General features: G+C 38.6%; 1 protein-coding gene across 3 annotated transcripts in view; it reads right to left on the bottom strand.

The window, feature by feature from the left end:
* LOC135461938 (tetratricopeptide repeat protein 21B-like) overlaps positions 1-24,103 on the bottom strand; it is a 42,689-nt gene that overhangs the window by 2,778 nt on the left and 15,808 nt on the right. For all 3 annotated transcript variants that reach the window (XM_064739228.1, XM_064739230.1, XM_064739229.1), the window contains 30 exons: positions 21,058-21,159; positions 20,525-20,613; positions 19,989-20,189; positions 19,197-19,281; positions 18,533-18,631; positions 17,889-18,081; positions 17,167-17,264; positions 14,499-14,606; positions 13,796-13,888; positions 13,176-13,305; positions 12,907-12,992; positions 12,353-12,424; positions 11,104-11,227; positions 10,261-10,367; positions 8,910-9,148; positions 8,049-8,121; positions 7,681-7,791; positions 7,485-7,537; positions 6,449-6,537; positions 5,957-6,077; positions 5,525-5,590; positions 5,124-5,226; positions 4,247-4,357; positions 3,683-3,764; positions 3,183-3,333; positions 2,391-2,552; positions 2,019-2,088; positions 1,628-1,756; positions 693-806; positions 353-406 (listed from right to left, as the gene is read on the bottom strand). In XM_064739228.1, the coding sequence (XP_064595298.1) occupies positions 353-406; positions 693-806; positions 1,628-1,756; positions 2,019-2,088; positions 2,391-2,552; positions 3,183-3,333; positions 3,683-3,764; positions 4,247-4,357; positions 5,124-5,226; positions 5,525-5,590; positions 5,957-6,077; positions 6,449-6,537; positions 7,485-7,537; positions 7,681-7,791; positions 8,049-8,121; positions 8,910-9,148; positions 10,261-10,367; positions 11,104-11,227; positions 12,353-12,424; positions 12,907-12,992; positions 13,176-13,305; positions 13,796-13,888; positions 14,499-14,606; positions 17,167-17,264; positions 17,889-18,081; positions 18,533-18,631; positions 19,197-19,281; positions 19,989-20,189; positions 20,525-20,613; positions 21,058-21,159 (3,315 nt within the window). The remainder of the gene's footprint in view (positions 1-352; positions 407-692; positions 807-1,627; positions 1,757-2,018; positions 2,089-2,390; positions 2,553-3,182; positions 3,334-3,682; positions 3,765-4,246; positions 4,358-5,123; positions 5,227-5,524; positions 5,591-5,956; positions 6,078-6,448; positions 6,538-7,484; positions 7,538-7,680; positions 7,792-8,048; positions 8,122-8,909; positions 9,149-10,260; positions 10,368-11,103; positions 11,228-12,352; positions 12,425-12,906; positions 12,993-13,175; positions 13,306-13,795; positions 13,889-14,498; positions 14,607-17,166; positions 17,265-17,888; positions 18,082-18,532; positions 18,632-19,196; positions 19,282-19,988; positions 20,190-20,524; positions 20,614-21,057; positions 21,160-24,103) is intronic.

Raw genomic sequence — 24,103 nt, 5'->3', positions numbered from 1 at the left:
TGATGTGCAACAAAACACAAAGCTGCATCTCCTTAACAATCAGAGTTTTTGACTTAAGTCAAAATTTAAGAACTTGATGCTTGAAGTTGAAATCTCAATACATTTGTTGTGTGATAACACTGATGAGGGAAACAAAATTTTAATTTCTATAGACCAAATATAAGCTTTAAGATCGTATTTCAAATTTTAAGTAAGTCAGAAATGGATTTGTGGAACTGGCCCCCGGTCATAAAATAAAAAATATAAAATTTTTTTTTTTAGAACACAATGTAAGTGTAGCAGAAAAACATAAACCTCGATTTGGCAGAAAACTGGTAAATACATATAAAATATGACATTTCTACACACAAACCTGTATATAAATATCAGCCAGAAGTAACCAGCTCTTCTCCAGATCTTCAGCATCCTACAGAAAAATTGTATCAAAGACCCAAGTTACATATCCAAAGGAATACAATGTGACACAATTCTAGAAAACACTTATACGTTTTTGTCAATTTAATACGAACACTAACCTTGGATGTTATATTTAGAGATGCATAGATTAAGTGGATATACACAAAACCATGTCCACACTAACCATGCATAATTTTTACTGCAGTTAAAACTCGAACAAGCCAAAGAAAAAAACAAATGTTCACAATAAATTTTCTTCACACATTGTTTGCATTTAAAATGGCCCATGTACTGACCTGAATGGTCCATGGACACTTGGCCACTCGCTTGAGCTGGTTTCGTGCTCTTGGGTTCTGTTTGATTACCATGTAACCAGTAGCCATTCCAAACAAGGAGCCAACATGGTCTCTCTGTGGAAGCAAGTATACAGTAGGTACACATGAAACTTAGGTCACTTTTATTAGATTGCTGTTTAACACAATCAAGAATTTTCACTCCTAAAATAGCAGTCACATTTATGAGCGGAAGGCCAGGGGTAAACCATTAACCCACTTTTTTCAGGTTGTCGACAAAGATTCCCAGGTCAGATGTTCAGATACAGATATACACTGGTGGTGGACAACTCATCTTCAACGAATGTTTGACTGCAGCAGTCAAGATAAGAGCAGCGTCAACTGCTGATTTGTCACCAAGGCTTAATGTGGGTGAATCCACAAATCCTCTGTTGATGGCTCAGTTTGAACCCACACCTACTGTGCACTAGCAACTCAACTGGTCACCTTGGATGAGATTCAGAATAAGTCCTTAATCAACAAACATACATGAACCACATGTAGATATGAAAAGTGATGACTACCTGAGACTGTGTATACAAGGAGGATGGGAAGCAATGTTGCCACAATAAGTTGCCTCTTCTTACAAGTCATCAGAAAGTGCCATGTTTTTACTTTAGCAAAGATAATTGCCCTGAGTATCCAAAAACAGCAGCATTCTTTAGCTTTAGCTTCAGAAATGACTAGTACACTCAATTTCATACTTACAGAAGTTCATTAGGATGGTTAGAAATGGTCAAAATTGTGCACTACTAGGACTGGAAATTATATTGGTTTACTATTCAAACATAAAATTTGTCATGTTCAAGAATAATCAAACAAAACAGTGTGTTATCTTTCTGTCGTGCAAAACTGAAAGCGCTGATTCTCAGTGCTCAAAGAAAACCTCACAAAGTTACCTGTTCATTCGAGGCTATCTCCATGAAAGAAGAAAGAGCTTTCTCTACGTTCTGCCGATTTTTGGTGGCAATAAGAGCCATGTTCTCCAAAATACGAGGACGGAGGTCACCGGGACGAGACTTTATTTCCTGAAACAGTCAAATTTAGGTTCACAGAGAATAATTCACAATATAAGTTACATGGGAATACCAATCAAATTTTGTAATTATTTTCTTATTACTTTCTTTTCCAATAATGCAGGCTGTTGTGGACATTCTCTGCATCTTCTAAGGTGGCAACTACAACTTTCTCAGATTGCTGACTAAATTTTAGAGAAGCCTGTGGATAAGAAAGAAAAAACCTTTAAAAAGCCACAAAGTTCTGGGAAGGGCATGAGTTAGCGTGACCTACCCTAAGAAGTTTCTCCGCTGTCCGCACAGCCATCTGTTCACTGTCGGCCTTGTCTCGGTCCATCTGGCTCCTGACAAATACAAATGTGAATTTCAACATGAAATTTCAACATGAAATAACACTTTAAAGGACTTCAAAATGAAGCATACAGAAAATATATGACTTGTCACTTTCTATCAATCTCCATTTCTTTATGATTCTAGGATTGCCTGATCTTCCTTTAGCTAAAACAGTTAGTGCCTCAGTTGGACAGTCCAAATTTGGCACGTAATCTGCCATAATCTGCTCACCATAAATAGAACATATTGGACATTGTGTCTAACAGATAAAAACAAAATAAGTATAAAGATAAGTATACATTATACGACTCACGAACTATCTCCTTCCACCGACTCGAACACTTCCCCTCCAATGGTTTCATTGTCTGGGTTCAGGCAGATCTCTATCATGTTGTAGATGGCCTGATTCCCCCATTCTGAATCTTTGCGAGCTTTGTTAAAGCACTTCAGGGCAGCTGTGGGGTTGCCTGTGTACCTACATCATAAACATAAAGTGATCAGAGCTGGCTGCAGTATGTATACACATGTACACTTGATAATTTGTATACAACTGAGACAATAATGATACCCATCAAATGAAGATGAACAAGCAAAAAGCCATCAATAACCAATTCACTACATGGACATAGATCCAACAGGCACAAACATACAAAAGTATGCACATGGTAAAAACAACAAGCAGTTAAAGCTGTAGTATACAGCAAAGTATAATAGTTTGTCCACACGTACGAGTCATAGACACCTTGCTGTAGATAAAGTTGCTGTCAGGCCAACTGTGCCCAGGCTTACCACTCACAGAGCCCCTTGCATTAGTTTAGGCCCCTTTGAGAACAACTGTCTGCCCAGGCTTACCACTCACAGAGCCCCTTGCATTAGTTTAGGCCCCTTTGAGAACAACTATCTGCCCAGACTTACCACTCATACAGCCCCTTGCAGTAGTTGAAGCCTCTTTGAAAACAACTGTCTGTCCAGGCTTACCACTCATAGAGCCCCTTCCAGTAGTTAAAGCCTCTGTCAGACCAACTGTCTGCCCAGGTTTACCACTCACAGAGCCCCTTGCATTAGTTTAAAGCAGCTGTCAGAACAACTGTCCGCCCAGACTTACCACTCATAAAGCCCCTTGCAGTAATTGAAGCCGCTGTCTATGGTAGACCTGGCCGTGGCCTTCTCAGCTGCCTCCAAGAAGGCAGGGACTTCATCAAGATTACCATTCCTCCTCATCAGGTCCACCAAACGTGCCAGGGCTTGGTAGTTGTCTGACAGATAAACATAAATCTTCTAATTGTAATACATTAAATACATGTAACTCACGAAATGATTCCTATTGTTTGTCAGAGAATGAAAATGCGACTATCAAATCATTACAACCCTGGAGCTACAGAGCCATGCTAAATACAATTCTTGTAATGACAGCATTACCAAATGAGATTTTCAGTATCATAAGATCAAAGAAACTCCAACAGGATATGCAAATTCTAATACTGAGATTCACATCAAAGGTGAAAATAAATGACTTTATTTACAGTAAACAAAATATATTTTAACAAATAGATTACAAATACGTCAGGATAAAATCTCTTTATTTCAGGTAAACAAATACTTCACCTGGTTGCCTGACAAGAAGTTTTTGAAAGTGAAACCTGGCCGTTTCATAATCATTTTTCCTGAACATTAAGTCTGCAAGCATCTGCAATCACAAGAAAGTTGTAAGGCATATGCTACGAGGAGCACCTGCTGTGGAAAAAACTGATCGAGTCTTAAAGAAAATGCCTTGACCGCACCTGCAACCAGATGAATTTTATCAGGAAAGGAAAGCATATTAAATTCATGCATCAGTCTTGGGCTGTTAGCATAAATATGATGTGTCACTTCTGTTTGACTTAATCTTTTGTGCTTCTCCAAGTCTCTCATTTTGTCTGATAATGAGATTTTATAGACCTGAGAAAGGTGATTTAAGATTTAACAAATATGTAAGTTTCCATAGCAACAATATAATATTTTTTGACTGCTATTTGTCCCTAAAATGCACTTTCCTGGGCCAATTTGTAGGGCAAATTCAGTACATGTACATTATTAAACAGACAGATAAACACCAAGCAATGGTATTGTTCTTGGTTGTTGGCCACACTTCTTCCTGGTATAACACTATCTATCAGAGCTACAACTTACAATGGTGGCTGCATCATTTTCCCTCTCTGTCTGTAGGAGGGACATGAGCTGGTGTTGACAAGCATCCAAGTCCTCTGTGCTCAGGTAGAGACCAGCTAGATCAAGCATCACCTGGGAATCAGAATTGGTAGTCACAGAAAGGTAAGAGGAAAATCTATCAAACTGAAGTCCACTGTTTATATTTTTTCAACTCAAAAAACTTTTGATGATAGCCATACATCAAAGCACTCACCTTGGCATCATTCTCGTCATACCTAATGATGCAACACAGTTGTCAGCTTGGCATTATTCTCATCATGCCTAATGATGCAACACAGCTGTCACCTCGGCATTATTCTCATCATACCTAATGATGCAACACAGCTGTCACCTCGGCATTATTCTCATCATACCTAATGATGCAACACAGCTGTCACCTCGGCATTATTCTCATCATACCTAATGATGCAACACAGCTGTCACCTCGGCATTATTCTCATCATACCTAATGATGCAACACAGCTGTCACCTCGGCATTATTCTCATCATACCTAATGATGCAACACAGCTGTCACCCTCGGCATCATTCTCATCATACCTAATGATGCAACACAGCGGTCACCTCGGCATCATTCTCATCATACCTAATGATGCAACACAGCTGTCACCTCAGCATCATTCTCATCATACCTAATGATGCAACACAGTTGTCACCTTGGCATCATTCTCATCATACCTAATGATGCAACACAGCTGTCACCTCGGCATCATTCTCATCATACCTAATGATGCAACACAGTTGTCACCTTGGCATTATTCTCAACATACCTAATGATGCAACACAGTTGTCAGCTTGGCATTATTCTCATCATACCTAATGATGCAACAAAGCACTAACCTTGGCATTATTCTCATCATACACCAAAGCCTCTTTATACGATTTGATGGCTTTCTCAAAGTTCCGCTGCCCAGCTTCAAGCTCTGCTATCTCACAACAGATACTGCCAAAGCGAAAGACAATGAATCGATTATTTCCTTACATCTGAAGCCTTCAGATAAAGGCATTCCTATACATACCATTAGTATCAGACTTTAGTGAGAATTTTTTAACTGTCATATTTAATACTATCATCACATAATTTTTTCATTATCATTACCAACAAAAATATACCAACACTTCTCACACACAGCTCTTACAAAATACACAGGACTACTTCTTAATACAGGTAAATTCAATTTACGACATGTTCAGAGCCCACCACAATTCACAAATATCCTGGTCTTACTAACAACACATACCTGGCTGCTAGCTGCTTCTGGCTGGCCACTGAGTCTGGTTGCTCCAGGTGCACTCGCTTCAGAACTCTACAAATAAAACACACAGTGTCTAGGTTTACCAACTGTGTTTATCATTATTTCTTTATTTTTACACACATATAGGTAATATATGCCCCTTAATTGCAATAGATATGGAAAAGCATATTAAATGAGTCAGTTCTAGACTGTAAGCACAAAAATTATGTGTCCATGACCAAAGTTTCTTATTTTGTCAGATTCTGAGAGTTCTATTGATTTTGAAAAGTTTCTTGAGGTTTGTTTGGAAGGTACATGTACATGTAACACATGCTACTACAAAAAATGTAAGTTTCAGCAGCAAAAGTGGTATTACATTTCCTTTATTTGTCTTTTTTTCAGTACCTCTCTATGTAGCTACCCTACAGGTCCTATTACCTAGCCTGAGTGTCCCTGGCTTTGGTCAGAGAGAGAAGGGCATCCTCAGTTTTCTCCACTTTCTGGTAAACCTTGGATAACAACATCTGGTAGCGAGTCTCCTCCATCATGGAGTCTAAATCTGGTGACAAAAACAGATTCTCTCCAAATTAACAAGTATAAACCACTTCAGAACAACAGGGTTGATTTTCCACATAAAGTTAAACCATTGTTGTTGACAATATCACTATTTCCTATTAAATTATAGCATATTCTGTGTCATTTTACATTCAATTTTGCACCACAATGAGACCCCTTTTAATCAGGCTAAAAGGAACATTGCACCTCATAAATGTAACCTAATTAATTTTATGATAAACTTGGTTCTAAACACAGCTTTTCATAAAATTTTACAACTCATTAAAATATTAGCATAGGCACATAAATGTTTGAAGTCGGATATAGAAATTCCAGTACTGTACGTGGTCTCTGATATAATGATGCATACTATACCTGTGCTCTCTGAATCTAAGGCATTCCTCAGCACTTTTTCTGCTTTATCATACTGACGAAGTTTTAACAGCAACACAGCAAGGTCATATCTGAAACATATCACTGACTTGTTTGACAATGAGGTACATACTACCACTGAATTGTTTGACAATGAGGTACATACTATCACTGACTTCTTTGACAATGGTGTACATACTATCACTGACTTGTTTGACAATAAAGTACATACTATCACTGACTTGTTTGACAATGAGGTACATACTATCACTGACTTCTTTGACAATGGGGTACATACTACCACTGACTTCTTTGACAATAAAGTACATACTATCACTGACTTGTTTGACAATGAGGTACATACTATCACTGACTTGTTTGACAATGAGGTACATACTACCACTGACTTGTTTGACAATGAGGTACATACTACCACTGACTTCTATGACAATGAGGTACATACTACCACTGACTTGTTTGACAATGAGGTACATACTACCATTGACTTCTTTGACAATGAGGTACATACTATCACTGACTTCTTTGACAATGAGGTACATACTATCACTGACTTCTTTGACAATGAGGTACATACTATCACTGACTTCTTTGACAATGGGGTACATACTACCACTGACTTCTTTGACAATAAAGTACATACTATCACTGACTTGTTTGACAATGAGGTACATACTACCACTGACTTGTTTGACAATGAGGTACATACTATCACTGACTTGTTTGACAATGAGGTACATACTACCACTGACTTGTTTGACAATGAGGTACATACTACCACTGACTTCTTTGACAATAAAGTACATACTATCACTGACTTCTTTGACAATGAGGTACATACTATCACTGACTTTTTTGACAATAAAGTACATACTATCACTGACTTCTTTGACAATGAGGTACATACTACCACTGACTTTTTGACACTAAGGTACACCTATCTAATATTGAGTTAATGACATAATTATGTGTTAGTAATATCCAAGGAAATTTATTCTACTAATATTCAAAGTTTTCACACCTGAGAAATGCTTGTCCTCCAGACTTTAGAGCTGCTTCATAGTAATTCATGGCCTGTAAAAACGCAAAAACAATCCATAACCCACAATATGTTACAATGTAATCAGGAAATATCTGTGTTTTACTTCAATGTTCCAAAGCCATTTCTGTGCCTCTTTCATATATAATTTCAATGTACAAAAGGTACATCATCTCACCTTTCCATAGTGGTGTGTCTTAACCAATGCCTGGCCGATCTTGCTGGCCAGTCCAGCATCTCGTGGATTCTTTTTCAGTGCTGCTTCGTAAACCTCTATGGCTTTTTCTGGCTGAAATACAAACAATACCATCAATTCAGCATCTCTGTTTCCTACGTATGGGCATGTGCTGAGCCGACAAAAGGTCAACTCAAAATTTTGTTAAAACTACCAACAAAATTTCATAATACACACAAAAAAGGAAAAAATAACAAACACCTATTAAAGAGTCTATTATAAAGGGGTGACAATCTCCCAGGACAAGTAATTTTCTCATCAGAATGTTACTGAATACTAACAGGTCATGAATAGTTGTTTGATTCGCTCACCTCCTGTATACTCATGTAGGCATCCCCCAGCAATATACTTGTCTGAGGACTAGGATGTTTGTCCACCAACTCCCTGGAAACAACAACAACACCTTAAACTGACCAACCATTATATATGAAACATAACATGACACGTCTTCAGCTAGGTTCCTTAATAACCATAATTCTCAAAACAACAAGTCCTCTTTAATAAGCTTCAAGCTATGTTATGAACATATCATTGCAAAACAAGGGCCAAAAAAAATTCTGACACCACTGTCTGAACAAGATGAACAAATGTGAACCGTTTTTTTACATTCTGAATCTTTTCAAAGAAATGCAGTTCATTCTCCCAACATCGTAAACAGAAAGAGTATGGTGACAAAGATGACAAGCAAAATACAATTTAAGCCAGTGTTAAAAGTTCTCTTGTGGTATCCCCATGGTGTGCAGCTAGTCTGCCTCTGGTTTGCCTGTAGCAATGCAATGGACATACTGTGGAATGGCAAACAGCTGGTTTATCAACAAACCTCAGCAATAACCTTATGGACTGAAGAAGGCTCCAAGTGGAATGCTGAAATCTTGTATAAAGTGTACTCGTAATGTGCGAGTGGTGAGCTAGCAGTGCTCTAAGGGTGAGCTAGTGGCATTCCACAGAACCTTATAATAGCCTGGTTGATAACTGTATGCTCAACTGAATATAGCATGTTAAGTTTAGAAAGAGGTACCTCTGAAGTTGTCACCTTTCATAAAGCCATTCCTCAACAATATCTTTATACAGTTAATTTGTATGTAATTCTTTTTAATTTTAAATTTCAGAGGGAAAGATACAGAGTTTATATTATAGAATGGGAAACATTCAAAACAGGAATATACAATCACCTGTAACAGCTTGCATAAAGTCTTTTGTCCTTCCTATAGTTAAGATAAATGTCAGCCATCTTTTCTCGTGCTTGCACAAAATAAGCCTGCTCAGGAGTGATGTTTCTGAGCATGCCTAGAGCCATTTCTACATCCTGTCTAGCCAAAGCCAGGTCTGCATTAGCAATGGTGATTCTCACTTCCTCCGGTGTACCTTGGAACGCATTAATGGCATCCTGCATAACTTTGGCCGCTTCATGCTATTGAAATGGAAATGAGATTTTATCGTACAATGGTGCACAATACCTCAGTTTAAGATATAAACTGATAAAACTAAATTTATACCATAAATTCTGAAGATATACTTTGTTGATACATGTACTTAATGAAGACAGAGAGATTTTGGGGTAAAAAACAACTTTTAGTCAAGTATTAAATTAAATATAGCTGGTTACCAGAAAAGACAACTCATAAATTTCCCTCATATAGAACAGTTTACGTTGCTGTTTTTGGTAAGTTAATGATTGATTGATTGGTTGGTGATTTGTCCTTGAGAATGTTTCACTTATATGATGGCAGTCAGGTTAAAGGATCGTGGGAGTGGCTCATGTAAAACCGCTCCATGCTCTAAGACGCCTCGATATAACGCTCAATCGGATATAACGTGACCCAAACTTGTTCCACACAAAATCTGTGGTGTACTTCTATGCTAAAGCTGCAAATGAATAAAGATTTTTCACCAAGAAATGTAAGTAATTAACGCAACATCACTTGCGTCATTTCCTCCTGTTGATGTGTGATCCATGTGTTATTTGATATTTTAGGCTTAAGCTTCTGATTATTGCATGAGTATAAGCAAAAAGAAAAGGATTTTTCTACGAATAATGGAAGTAACTGGTTACATTTTCTTTGCAAGTGAGTTTGATTCCAATGCACGTGTGATGTTGTTGTTGCAACATTACTTCCGCATGTGTGCATGGCTTTATCAGCAATGAAGAACACATGCTGCTCAATGTGACAGGCCAACCTCATAAAGGGATTAATGTTTGTACACTTTCAGTAAATGCTGATAACTTTTAATCAGATTACTGAATGGCTATCAAGTATGAAACTGCAGGGAGTGAGATTTGGCTTACTGGCGTGCTGACGGGATATTTCAGATGAACTCACTCAAAACTTTTGAGAATGGCTTCTTATTTCCACCCCCTCTCTTTCTTTCAATTAATACATTGATTTAGCATGAAATTTCATTACATCACGAGGTAGCCCATAACGCACTCAGGAATCTGTCCCCACAGCGGCGCGCCATAGCCAGGCTACACTGTACCTCTATTTTACCTATGATTTTGAGTTAAGAAAGAGGAGACCTGACCTGCTCTCCCAGGTTTCTGTGAGCTTCTGCCAATTCAAGGAACACTGACACGCGGTCATTTATGCTGATCTGCTGACCCTTGCCTTTGTTACCAGCACTCCCCACACCTGCAATGATAACATTCTCAGTATTAGCACTAGTCAGCTCATACCCACACTTATTGTAGCTCCTACAGGGTGAGAACTTAGTCTGATGTTTATCCGTTCTTGGAATAACTACATGTAGACAGGGCCTTTGTGGCCAAGGTGGTTAGTGCGCCAATGCGGCACAATGACCCAGGAGTCTCTCACCAATGCGGTCGCTGTGAGTTCAAGTTCAACTCATGCTGGTTTCCTCTCCGGCCATATGAGAGATGGGTATACTGCATACTTTGGTTTAAAAATGGATTAGCTAATACTGGTATTAAGTCCCATCATATACTTACGATTTTAAACAAAACCCATCAGCCAATAAAGTTCTACAGAAACCAAATGGAACAGCAGCAGATTTACTACATCTTTAATACACTGTTACACAATTGTTTTCGTCTCAAACTGAGCAGTGGTGGAAACTGGGCAGCACCCAGGTCAATTGTTTTGTGACCTGGACAAGCTAGTGAAATCCCTGCTCTGGCTTAGTGTCAGGAAGTTTGTTGCAGGAAGAGATGGGCCTCACATCTCCTGCCTGATATGCAAACGTTGGTGATCTCCTTAGACTACTGAGCTAGCCATAGTCCCTTAAAGCCCCATACATGGTTCAATTTGCAGTCTCAACTACTGACTTACATGTAAGTCAAACAAAAACCACAAATGCTATTTCATAAGACTCGTGATCATAATGCAAGTTATTTATGCATGATTTTACCTGGAGGTTTTTTCACCCCTGGGAGTACCATGGCGAGCTGTAAGGTTTTCACGGCATCGGCATGATCTCCTTGCTTCTTCTGAATGCGGGCTCTGATCAGGTGATACACTGGGTGATCTCTCACCTGGAAAAACATCAAAACTTTGGTGCTCAAACCACTAGTGGCTGTATATATACATACATACCTGTTTAATGTCAACAAGTATGTATGTCAATGCAACCTTTTCAACATTAACAAGAATTACAAACAATTTTTAACATGAAAATGTATCACTGACTGCCAAATAAATTATCTGTAATTAAAATGACATGATGTTTTTGGTTTATTGAGGCTGTGAAAGATTTAATTTATTTCATTGTTGTCTTAAGGATACATGATACATCTAAAACAAAGCTTATGTTTCTATGCCACAAAAAGAAAATTACGCCCAGGAATTTTTGCTAAAAAATTTCATTTCATTTTGGTTGTATTTTTATATCTATGAAGTACCCCTCTATATTATGCATACTTTCTGTCAACAGTTGGATTTTACCGAAAATTATGTCACTGATCTTGCTTAGAACTCGGTGAACACAGCCGAAGTGCCCCGAGCCCTATGAAACGTGTCACTACAGTGTGGGCTGACGTACACAGATAGTGCATGGCTTCTTTGGGACGGCTTATCACCATCTACACACACCCCCATTCTGTCTGTTATCCCACTCACCTATTCAGCCCGTCCCCTACAGAGTTCTTTTTAAACATGGATCACCGTTGACGTCACCAATGTAACTACTTAATTTCCAAACTGTCTGCTTGAGCCTTAAGAAAACTGCACTTTGAAGCCATTTTTACACCCCTAAGCGAAAGTTGAAAAAATGTGTTTGTACTGTTATATGTTACTAAACATCACAATCTGCTTATCAAGAAATAAAACCAAAGCATTTCATGTATCCTTTTACCCAAGAATTGTTCTCTTATACATTGGTGGCCATTTTCATGGTTAGAGCAAACCAAAGTGCCTGGAGTAAACCACCAACATTTGGGTAGTTATTGGCAAGCTTTTCCATTGGTGACATCCATAATATTGACTGCAGGCAAGTGGTCCATGAACCGCCTGTTAGAGAACACACCGGAACACTGTGAACCACTTCTTGCCACAAGAACAATGGGAACAAAAGAATACTGAAAGTTCCACAGCCAAAAACAGGCTGTGAAAGAAGAACATCAAAAGACGCCTGTGATGTTGTCTGACATCTTTAGACCTACCTCAAAGTTGTGGCTCAGTCCAACTTCCAAAGACTGGTTGGCAAGCTTAAAGTTGCCCTGGTAAAGATGGATCTACAAAAAGAAAACATCTGGTTCCAATATGTTCGCACTCATTGACAAAACAGTGACAACTAACATTTACACCTTACTCATCAGTCAGTGATGTTTTGTTTTTCCTATAACAAGGTGTGTTTTTAGCACCTTCAGAAACTGTTGACACCTGATTCCACAAATCCATTTCTGATTTCAGTCAAATTTTGCAATACACTTTTTAAAGTTTATTTTAGGCCCTAGAAATGAAAATACTGACCACCTCACAAACGTGTCAAAATCTCATCTTCCATCACCAAAAATGGAGCACTGTTAGCACGTTTTAAGAAATACCTAAATCTGTGGCCAATGTAACCTACACAAGGAAGTCTAATAAACTCAAGTTGCCTACTTTATGCAGATATGGTGCTGTATATTAATCTGTGGTGAGTTCTGCTGTAACATAAGGTCAGATAAAGCTGAGTTCCTATATATTTCACAAGATGACAGATGCAAGTTTTTACCTGTGCCATCAGGATATGTAGATCAGACACCGTGGGATCTCTGTCCAAACAATGCTGGAGAGTGCTCTGGGCAGAATCAATCTCACCTGTAATTGATGTTCATTTCAACTTTCAGGGTGCAAATTAGAAGATTATATACCTATGTAAAAACTGGACAACACTGAACACCTCCATTTTTCAAATGAGAATAGACATTATAACTTTTAACTTCCAACTATTCAAATATAAATGATTTAGCTCACTGATTTACTGAGAATAAACATAATTACCCAAGAGAAACTTCACTCTGCCCATCAGGTAAAGTCCCTCCAATAGTCCAGGGACAGCTCTGGTCAGGGGGTCAAGGATCTGACTACAGCGCTTCAGGGTGGGGTCAACTGGTTGACCAGCGGTAGCAGGCTGGGAGGAGAAAAAGGCCATAGTCAATGCATAACAAATAACTTTCGGCACTTAAAACTACTCATTAAACACTCTACAACACAGATTTTGGGCAAAAAACCCATATTCACTGATTAAATCCAAATTTCTTTATTTACCAAGAACAAATTATGGCCTTTCAGTAATATCAGACTAGTCCCTGTACTGTTATTAGTGTTGGAATGATTCTAAAGTTTGACAAAGTTATACTGTGACCGGCAATATAAATTTTAGCAGATTTAGTGCTGACTTTAGAAGGTAACACCTTGAACATTCCCTGTGACTGCTGTGGCTGTGACTGAACAGACGCCTCATATGTACTGAGCAATGTCATGGACAAGACCACTGTAACATGTGCATATCCAGATTTTACAGTACACTGTATGCTTGGGTTTTGACATATTCTTAAATTAACAATCGTCGTATGATCACAATGACATTTACACTTTGGTAGGTAAGGTCATAAACCTACCTGTTGAGGAGCATACTGAAGGTAGATCTTGATGACCTGCAGGAGGAAGTCTGGGTTCAGGTGATAGAAGTAATCGGCCCCTAGTGGCAATCCCTGCAAAAAAAGACAAATGATCACAGAATGGCGAGGCTGTTCACAAAACTATGATGAGCAGGATATTTTTCTGTTTTTGAAATTTACTCTTGGCTCTTCCGCATTACAGAAACATTTTAACTCAGGCTATAGATTAATTGGTATTAATGTAGCACTTTAATTTACACCCTGCCAGTCAGTTTTCACGGGTGGGGGGAGTACCTTAGTATGCCACAGGCCTCGTGCAAGTAACTTGAAAATTCAAACATTTGACGTAATTTCACCCACAAAGCAATCTAAATGACTATGCTACATTAGAGAAAGGCAAGTGAATTCTTAAGGTAGCTTAATCAGAGAGACTAAGACTCACCCCTCAAAAAAATAACAGGAGTGCTGTGAGCACAGCCACTGCATGTATATATATATGCAACACTTGTAAGTACAGATATGACATCACCCCGCTAGCAGGACAGGAACCAGTCAGCCATATTGGAGTCCCATTAACATGGATTGGTATAGCTGTAGTACTCCAGTATGGCTGCCAAAAGTAGGTCATCCAACGCCACTATACAGAGGGTGGGGTTCTGATCTCCACACACCAACAACCATAAAACAGCTAAGTCAATCTTACCTTCAAAGCTGAAAAGTGTGTCTCCACAGATTCATTCAGCAGTCCCAGAACCTTTTCTTTTGCTTCACTTTTCTTCAATGCAAGCACAGCACTTAGATAGGAAAGCTCCTTTATGTAAGGAAAGAAAAACACAAAACAAAAACATTACAGTTAAGGACACACACAGAAAGTATCAGTCTATCTCGAACTGCAACACTATTTATATCACAGCAAGATATCAACCAGAGACAAACACATATGCTCCATGCTATTCACTTTGAAAATTACTTGGACAGCTCTAGCATAAGTCACACACCATATATCCTGAGCTTGTGATACTGAATTAATTGTAAATTCTTTAACCTTAACAGCTTCTTATTTTGAGCGGAAAAATATGTCTTGGAGCCAGTACTGGTTTCTACGTAAATCTAAAAGCATCATAAGTTTAAAGGAAAAGTGGAACAGAAAAGACCAAAAAAAAAATGTGACATAACTTCCACATGATGAAGTACTAATTAAGGCATCAGTAGTCAACGATGTCCACGAAAAATATGGATGGTATAAGTGATACACTTGTGAGTCACATGTGTAAAATGCGGTGCTATAAGTCGTGAGCTTATGCATCAAATGTATCATGTGATGCTGTAGGTCAAGCCATAAGTAGCAACTGTATAATGTCATGGTGTGCATTTGTATGTGACCAGCCTGTGAGTCATGTGTATATAATGTCATACTGGAGGTGTACGCATAATGCTGTAGGTGGTGAGCATACCAGTCAGACGTGTGTTTAATACCATGGTGTACATTTGTACGTGACAAGCCTGTGAGTCATGTGTGTATAATGTCATACTGGAGGTGTACGCATAATGCTGTAGGTGGTGAGCATACCAGTCAGACGTGTGTGTAATACCATGGTGTACATTTGTACGTGACAAGCCTGTGAGTCACGTATGTAAAATGTCATACTGGAGGTGTACGCATAATGCTGTAGGTGGTGAGCATACCAGTCAGACGTGTGTGTAATACCATGGTGTACATTTGTATGTGACCAGCCTGTGAGTCATGTGTATATAATGTCATACTGGAGGTGTATGCATAATGCTGTAGGTGGTGAGCATACCAGTCAAACGTGTGTGTAATACCATGGTGTACATTTGTACGTGACAAGCCTGTGAGTCACGTATGTAAAATGTCATACTGGAGGTGTACGCATAATGCTGTAGGTGGTGAGCATACCAGTCAGACGTGTGTGTAATACCATGGTGTACATTTGTACGTGACAAGCCTGTGAGTCACGTATGTAAAATGTCATACTGGAGGTGTACGCATAATGCTGTAGGTGGTGAGCATACCAGTCAGACGTGTGTGTAATACCATGGTGTACATTTGTATGTGACCAGCCTGTGAGTCATGTGTATATAATGTCATACTGGAGGTGTATGCATAATGCTGTAGGTGGTGAGCATACCAGTCAGACGTGTGTGTAATACCATGGTGTACATCTGTACATGACAAGCATGTGAGTCACATGTGTATAATGTCATACTGGAGGTGTACGCATAATGCTGTAGGTGGTGAGCATACCAGTCAGACGTGTGCGTAATACCATGGTGTACATTTGTATGTGACCAGCCTGTGAGTCATGTATATATAATGTCATACTGGAGGTGTACGCATAATGCTGTAGGTGGTGAGCATGTGAGTCAGATGTAATACCATGTTGTGCACTAGTACGTGACAAGCCTGTGAGTCATCATTTGTGAATAATGCTTGCTGTAGATGGTCTCTGAGTGAGATGTGTGGAAAATAATATTCTGAAGGTGACAAGCCTGTTAGTCATATGTGTATTATGTTATGGTACAGATGACAAGCCTGTTAGTCATATGTGTATTATGTTATGGTACAGATGACAAGGCTGTGAGTCAGATGTGTGTAAAATGCCATGTAGTATGTGGCATGTCCTTGAATGACATATATATGCGAGGGTGTAGTGACACCTGGAATCATTGCCAACATGAACATACAAAGATCTCTTTGTCAGGAATTAAAAGAGCTTGAATGTACCGATCCTTGCCAGGTGAACATATCCAGGCTTAACAACAGCACATTTATTTCACGCACATGAAGACAACAAGTTTAAAAAAATTAATTTGATACATATTAGCGCAACAAAGTCTCCCACATATTGGGTGAATAAATGAATGATTATGGCTTAAAATAGCATTGGCAATATTTCAGCCATGACATAGTGACAGATTGGGAGAAGTGTATAGTATACAACATGGTAGCTTGACTGTACGTAAACTACAAAGCTTTGCATAGAGCATTATAAATGTACCTTTATCAAATTCTGCATTTCCCAAAATAAAACATGAAAAAAAAAAAACACAATAGATAATCGACATAATTTTAAATGCACTTACATGTATTAATCAGCTTTACTGTAATTTGCTCCATTAAATGTGTACAAATTTTTTGTCAAAAGTTCAAGGTCTACTTTACATTCTGAATTTTCTCCTTGTCAAACCTAGGTGTCTTTCATAATAGACAGTGTGACCTGGCAAAATAAATAACATATTCCTGTCTGCAATGTTGACACTTTAAGTTTATCATAATTTTTTGAATAGTGTCTGCATTCATGTCAAATATATGTACTCGTAAACAGTTACAAATCAAACCACCAACTTACAGCTGATTTGCCAATACTCTGCTGGATTTCGTTGAGGAACTCCAGCTGTTGAGCAGCATCATCTAACTGATTCTCCTCCAGTTGACATCTTATAATACCTGTAACAGACAGGTATATTTCCTGACACATCCTTAACAAATAGTTCTCATAAACAGATTACCAGTTAAAAAAGACAACACTGTATCAAATCTACATGTATACATACATTAATAAATTATACCACATAAAATTTGAAAACATAACAATTGATTTCTGTGATAGTACATAAGAGAGGTACTGCAGTTCAAGGTAAGCAAAATGAGCACATTGAGAAAATCAAAAGCGCCACCATGTTATCAATTTTACCTGATCGGGAGCCAGTTATTTCTATAACCTGAGAAAGCAGCTTAGCTTTTTCCGCGGACATAACTCGAACAATGTTTTGTCTTTTAACCATATGCGCATAATGTAGGAATGATGTAAAATGTTTCCAGTTTCTGTAACACAGTGCACATGTATTCCACGTTCACACAAGAATTCTGCATTAAAACTTGATTTATAGTTACCAAGCACCTCAGAATAAAATGGCTTTACATCTATGAGCAGCCCTCCTCTGAAACACGTACATGTAGGTTTATATCACGTTTTCTTTAAAGTTTACCAAGCATGTAAAATTTTCATAAAATCTCAATCAATCTCCCCCCCCCCCCCCCCAAACACCACTCAATTATCATGGCATTTACCTGTGAGAGCAGCTACACTGGTTTCATCCAGCTTCATAGCATTGCGGTAGCACTTCATGGCCTCTCTTACTTTACCCCGAACCAGGAGTTCAAAACCAAGTTCCGTCACATACTCAGCATTGTCATTGTCCAAAGTCACTGCTCTCTCCGTAAGCGTGCAGGTCTGCTGCAGCACCAGGTTGTTACGGCCACACTGTCAAAGGGTTCATGTATCAGAAGTTACAGTCAATTTTGGACAAGACAAATTAACTACATCTCCTTACATTTATGTCTTTATGAAATATGTCTATTCCATGCAGAGATTACTCAGAACTATAACATCTGAAAACTATTCTTGTACCATATGGGAAAGAGTGAAAAGAAAATACTTTACTCTAGCTAATACTTTATTGGCCTTTAAGTTATTGTAGTATCTATAAATTGAGCAAAGGTAGCATACATGTTGCTAGCTCACTTCTGACAGGTCATAGTCTAGCCAACAAGTGTGGATTCAAATCTCAATGTTTACAGGTAAATCCTAGAGATACTCAGTGCTTAAACCATTTCACCAGCCAAGATCTTCAATATGAGCAATTCCTGAGCTTCCTTTGTCACCATAACACTGTTAAACTGAAAGCCTCGTTTAGAATGTGTAACAGACGTACCAGCCTGGAAAATAGTTGAGCCATTGACTTGTACAGGTAAGCATTTCTAGGCTCAATCCGGTCCATCGCCTGAATAATATCTCCACACTTGTAGGCAGCCTGAGGATAGAGCAGAACACCTTAACCCTCATAAAGCCATAATAAAACATTTAAAACAAATTTCAATCACACTGTAAGAGTCAAAAATAAAAAAAAAAATCCAGAAACTGTATATTACTATTACATTCATTAGTTTTAGCACGTTACATAACTGGCCACTTGCAAATTTAATTTTGTGATGTTGAGATTTTTACCATGTAAAACAACATTTCTTCTTAGAAATTATGAAGACTTAACTCTTGGAAACTTAAGACAGGCCTACACCTCAGAACATGAAGCTGCGCAAACCCAAACCCCCTTATTCTGCCGCTCTTCACAATCCCCAAACAACAAGACTTGGTACATGATAACTGAGAAAGCTGTCATGCTAAAGAGCCAAACATTAACTTTAATTAATACTTTTAAAAACAGGTCAAAGGAAATTAACTACAAATAATAAGTAGTCATAAGAAGTTTTAAAAGGATACCTGAATTGGTTCTCTCCGTTATATTTTACACTTTTGCAAAAGCTGACATAGACGTTCATGATGGCACCCATAACAGCAATAAGGCTCTTGTTACTTACTGTTTGACAGTCTCCTTCGCGGCACAGGAAATTCAAAACCTCGTACTTCAAAGCTTCCAAACAATTTGCTTCCTGTGCCAGAGCCCTGAATATGAAATCAGAAGGTGATGTGAACAAATGTACACATAACTGAAGGCAAACCACGCCAATAATGCTCCAAAATGGTCAACAGTCTCCCCACTCGTTCACGCTCGACGGCCAGTATCTGTGCAACTTGGAAGGCTTCCAATGGCAGATTTGCGGACTTCAGGTCAGGAAATGTGTGCACCAATAAGTTACATGTAGCAGTAATTTTCTCTGGGGTATGCTCATGTTAATCCACTCGAAACTTGTTTTATTTATCTCAGAGTTTATACGTTTTAAAGATGTTAAATTTCCAGGTTTTTTCAAGGCATTTCCAGGTTAAAAAATGACATTTTTCAGGTTATTTGAAATAAATATTCTACACTTATACAGTCTTGAAGCAATGTTAAATGACCTTTACAATTAGTTGAAATTACAGTCTTTTGGCAATTCAAAGATGTTGGGGAAAAAATTTTCCACAGAGGGTATCAGCATAAAATAAACAGTAGCTCAAACTGGTTTTGTAGATTGAATTCCAAGGCTTTTCTAGGCCCACGTACAGAAAGATTTGTTTTTCCAGGCTTTTCAATGCCTAGAAAAGTTATTTTCAAATTCCAAGCTTTTCAGGGTTATCAAGGCCCAGTACAAATTATCTATGTCATTGTCTTTATATGTACCATATCCATATAAAATAGATAAGACATATTGGAGAGAGGAAGTAAACTGTACCTCTGGCCAGTTTCCACAGTTTGGTCCCAGTCCTGTAAAGCCAGCTGTAGTTTCATCTTTTCAATCAGTGCTGGTGTGAAGCCAGAGTAAGCCACGATCACCTGATTGACCAGTTCTAAGGATCCGCTATAGTTGTGACGCATCTCCATGTGCTTAGCCTTCCCTAATAATGCATCAATGTCACGAGCACCGTCTGGAAGTCTGCAGCACACACCCTATAGTAGTTAATCTAACATATTCATAAAATACATGTGGGAGCTTGAGAACTACTTGCATGCCGAAATATTTTAGAAGTTTAAGACAGTAAAATGCAGCAAACTTTTTTTCTCGTCACAAATTCATGAATACATGTAACTTATTTCATTTTTTACAAAGGTGTATCCATTACTCCGTATTTTGTAATCACACGATAATGCAGAAAATGCATGACAAGGTGGAAACAACTAAGTACAATGATAACTCATTTCTTGCACAACTTGAAAAATTGTTGCAAAAAGTGCACTTTGATATCCCTTCTATTCCATACTTGTACTTACGAAATCGCTTCATCAAAAAATTTAATAGCCTTCTTTGCAAAGGCATCCCTCCCACAGGTCATTTCAATCCATCCTTTAATAACTAAACCCTGCAAATTAACAAAAAAACATGAAAACTTTACATTTTATACGTTTTGAGCACAAAAAAGGAAGCCCAGCTTTCTGCACACAGTGTAATCTAATATAATTCTGCTAAACTTGTCAGTCAGCTGTCTAGTTTTTTTGTGCAGATTATGAGCAATGAGGGTTACATGAATCAATATACAAGAATGCAGTAAACTGACAACATTACATGCATGTAAGTTAAATCCATACTTCAAAATTTCTGTCACATGGCAGGCCAAAATACTGACAATGTGACATTAAACCTCAATAATCCAGTCATTCAAAAACATCATTACCTATTTCAGATATGATTCACTCCATGATATACAGAAGGAAACATCCTCACAATGACTGTTCACTTTTCTGGCCATGGGGTAAAAATAGGTTTAATTAAGTAATGTTACATGACAGAAATCAACCTGCCTTACCTCCCTTGATGTAGGGTTCATTTTGAGCATCCTGTCAATGTATTCCCGTGCTTTGTCGTGCTTGCCAGCATGAAACAGGAACAGACCAGCATAGTACAAACCCTGTAAAATACAACATACATGTACTTTTTAGAAGCACAAGAAGATGTAGCATGGGCATCACTATATATAGAGTACAGATATAAGAGGGAAACACACCCAAATTTTCAACATGCAAAAAAAGGACAAAAATAAACTCAGAGGTCACATTAAATCAGCAGTCTTGTTTATTCATTTTATATCTGACTGGTATTTCACACCATTCTCAAAAACTTCCCTTACATGACAGAGGTGAGACTTATGGTGAGAAAACCAGCTTCTGACAACTCCGCTCCCTTCACAACACAGATACCTGGCAACCACTGGAGGTGAAAATTTAGGCGGAGCATCAGAATAGTGGACTAGAGGCAAAGGCCATTAGAACCTTCAGCTGACCTCAATCCTCACCCCTAGCAATTGACAATGGCATTCTGCAATAGCTGTCATAATTGCTGATGCATTATGTTTTTAGGCCTGTATTTTCTTTCAATGTTGCCAAATGAAATTCTAGTGTGCCGTTGTGCTGACATTAAACATATCTGAAACATGACATGAAACACACACAAAAAAAACATATGGTATTAAAGTGAACAACCGCTACAACTTACTAGGCAACTTTAAAAATAATACACCACATTGTGAGCACAAGGATCTTGTAACCAGTACTAAGAGAAGACATTTTGTGCCAACAGAAGAATAGATCTTCTGCTTTCTCCACTATCAACATTGTATTAATTCTCATCCATATCTGTTCACATGACAAATAATTGTGTGCCTACACTCAACTCTCCATACCACAGACTGTGCATATCTACTCAATATTGAGCTTTCGTCAATATAGATACCGTAATGTTAATCTGCTCTTTACAATACAATACTCATCCTTTTGGCACCAACAATGCTTCATTAGCACAAAAAAAAACTTGTGTTCATTATTCTGACCAACTGCATGGAGTTTCGATAGAGGACACATCATTAAGGCATCCTTTTAACCAGCAAACATAGGTTGTGACCAACTGCATGGAGTTTCAATAGAGGACACATCATTAAGGCATCCTTTTAACCAGCAAACATAGGTTGTGACCAACTGCATGGAGTTTCAATAGAGGACACATCATTAAGGCATCCTTTTAACCAGCAAACATAGGTTGTGACCAACTGCATGGAGTTTTGATAGAGGTCACATCATTAAGGCATCCCTTTAACCAGCAAACATAGGTTGTGACCAACTGCATGGAGTTTCAATAGAGGACACATCATTAAGGCATCCTTTTAACCAGCAAACATAGGTTGTGACCAACTGCATGGAGTTTCAATAGAGGACACATCATTAAGGCATCCCTTTAACCAGCAAACATAGGTTGTGACCAACTGCATGGAGTTTCAATAGAGGACACATCATTAAGGCATCCTTTTAACCAGCAAACATAGGTTGTGACCAACTGCATGGAGTTTTGATAGAGGACACATCATTAAGGCATCCCTTTAACCAGCAAACATAGGTTGTGACCAACTGCATGGAGTTTCAATAGAGGACACATCATTAAGGCATCCCTTTAACCAGCAAACATAGGTTGTGACCAACTGCATGGAGTTTCGATAGAGGACACATCATTAAGGCATCACTTTAACCAGCAAACATAGGTTCTGACCAACTGCATGGAGTTTCGATAGAGGACACATCATTAAGGCATCCCTTTAACCAGCAAACATAGGTTCTGACCAACTGCATGGAGTTTCGATAGAGGACACATCATCAAGGCATCCCTTTAACCAGCAAACATAGGTTGTGACCAATTGCATGGAGTTTCAATACAGGTCACATCATTAAGGCATCCCTTTAACCAGCAAACATAGGTTGTGACCAATTGCATGGAGTTTCGATAGAGGACACATCATTAAGGCATCCCTTTAACCAGCAAACATAGGTTCTGACCAACTGCATGGAGTTTCGATAGAGGACACATCATTAAGGCATCCTTTTAACCAGCAAACATAGGTTCTGACCAACTGCATGGAGTTTCAATAGAGGACACATCATTAAGGCATCCTTTTAACCAGCAAACATAGGTTCTGACCAACTGCATGGAGTTTCGATAGAGGACACATCATTAAGGCATCCTTTTAACCAGCAAACATAGGTTCTGACCAACTGCATGGAGTTTCGATAGAGGACACATCATTAAGGCATCCCTTTAACCAGCAAACATAGGTTGTGACCAACTGCATGGAGTTTCGATACAGGCCACATCATTAAGGCATCCCTTTAACCAGCAAACATAGGTTGTGACCAACTGCATGGAGTTTCGATAGAGGTCACATCATTAAGGCATCACTTTAACCAGCAAACATAGGTTGTGACCAACTGTATGGAGTTTTGATAGAGGCCACATCATTAAGGCATCCCTTTAACCAGCAAACATAGGTTGTGACCAACTGCATGGAGTTTCAATAGAGGTCACATCATTAAGGCATCCCTTTAACCAGCAAACATAGGTTGTGACCAACTGCATGGAGTTTCGATAGAGGTCACATCATTAAGGCATCCCTTTAACCAGCAAACATAGGTTGTGACCAATTGCATGGAGTTTCAATAGAGGTCACATCATTAAGGCATCCTTTTAACCAGCAAACATAGGTTGTGACCAACTGCATGGAGTTTTGATAGAGGACACATCATTACGGCATCCCTTTAACCAGCAAACATAGGTTGTGACCAACTGCATGGAGTTTCAATAGAGGTCACATCATTAAAACATCCCTTTAACCAGCAAACATAGGTTGTGACCAACTGTATTGAGTTTCAATAGAGGTCACATCATTAAGGCATCACTTTAACCAGCAAACATAAATTGTGACCAACTGCATGGAATTTTGATAAAGGACACATCATTAAGGCATCCCTTTAACCAGCAAACATAGGTTGTGACCAACTGCATGGAGTTTCAATAGAGGTCACATCATTAAG

This window comes from Liolophura sinensis, chromosome 1 (assembly GCF_032854445.1).
Source record: "Liolophura sinensis isolate JHLJ2023 chromosome 1, CUHK_Ljap_v2, whole genome shotgun sequence".
NCBI lineage: Eukaryota > Metazoa > Mollusca > Polyplacophora > Chitonida > Chitonidae > Liolophura > Liolophura sinensis.
Note: the sequence above shows the minus strand (reverse complement) of the source record. Positions and strands in the feature narration are given on the sequence as shown.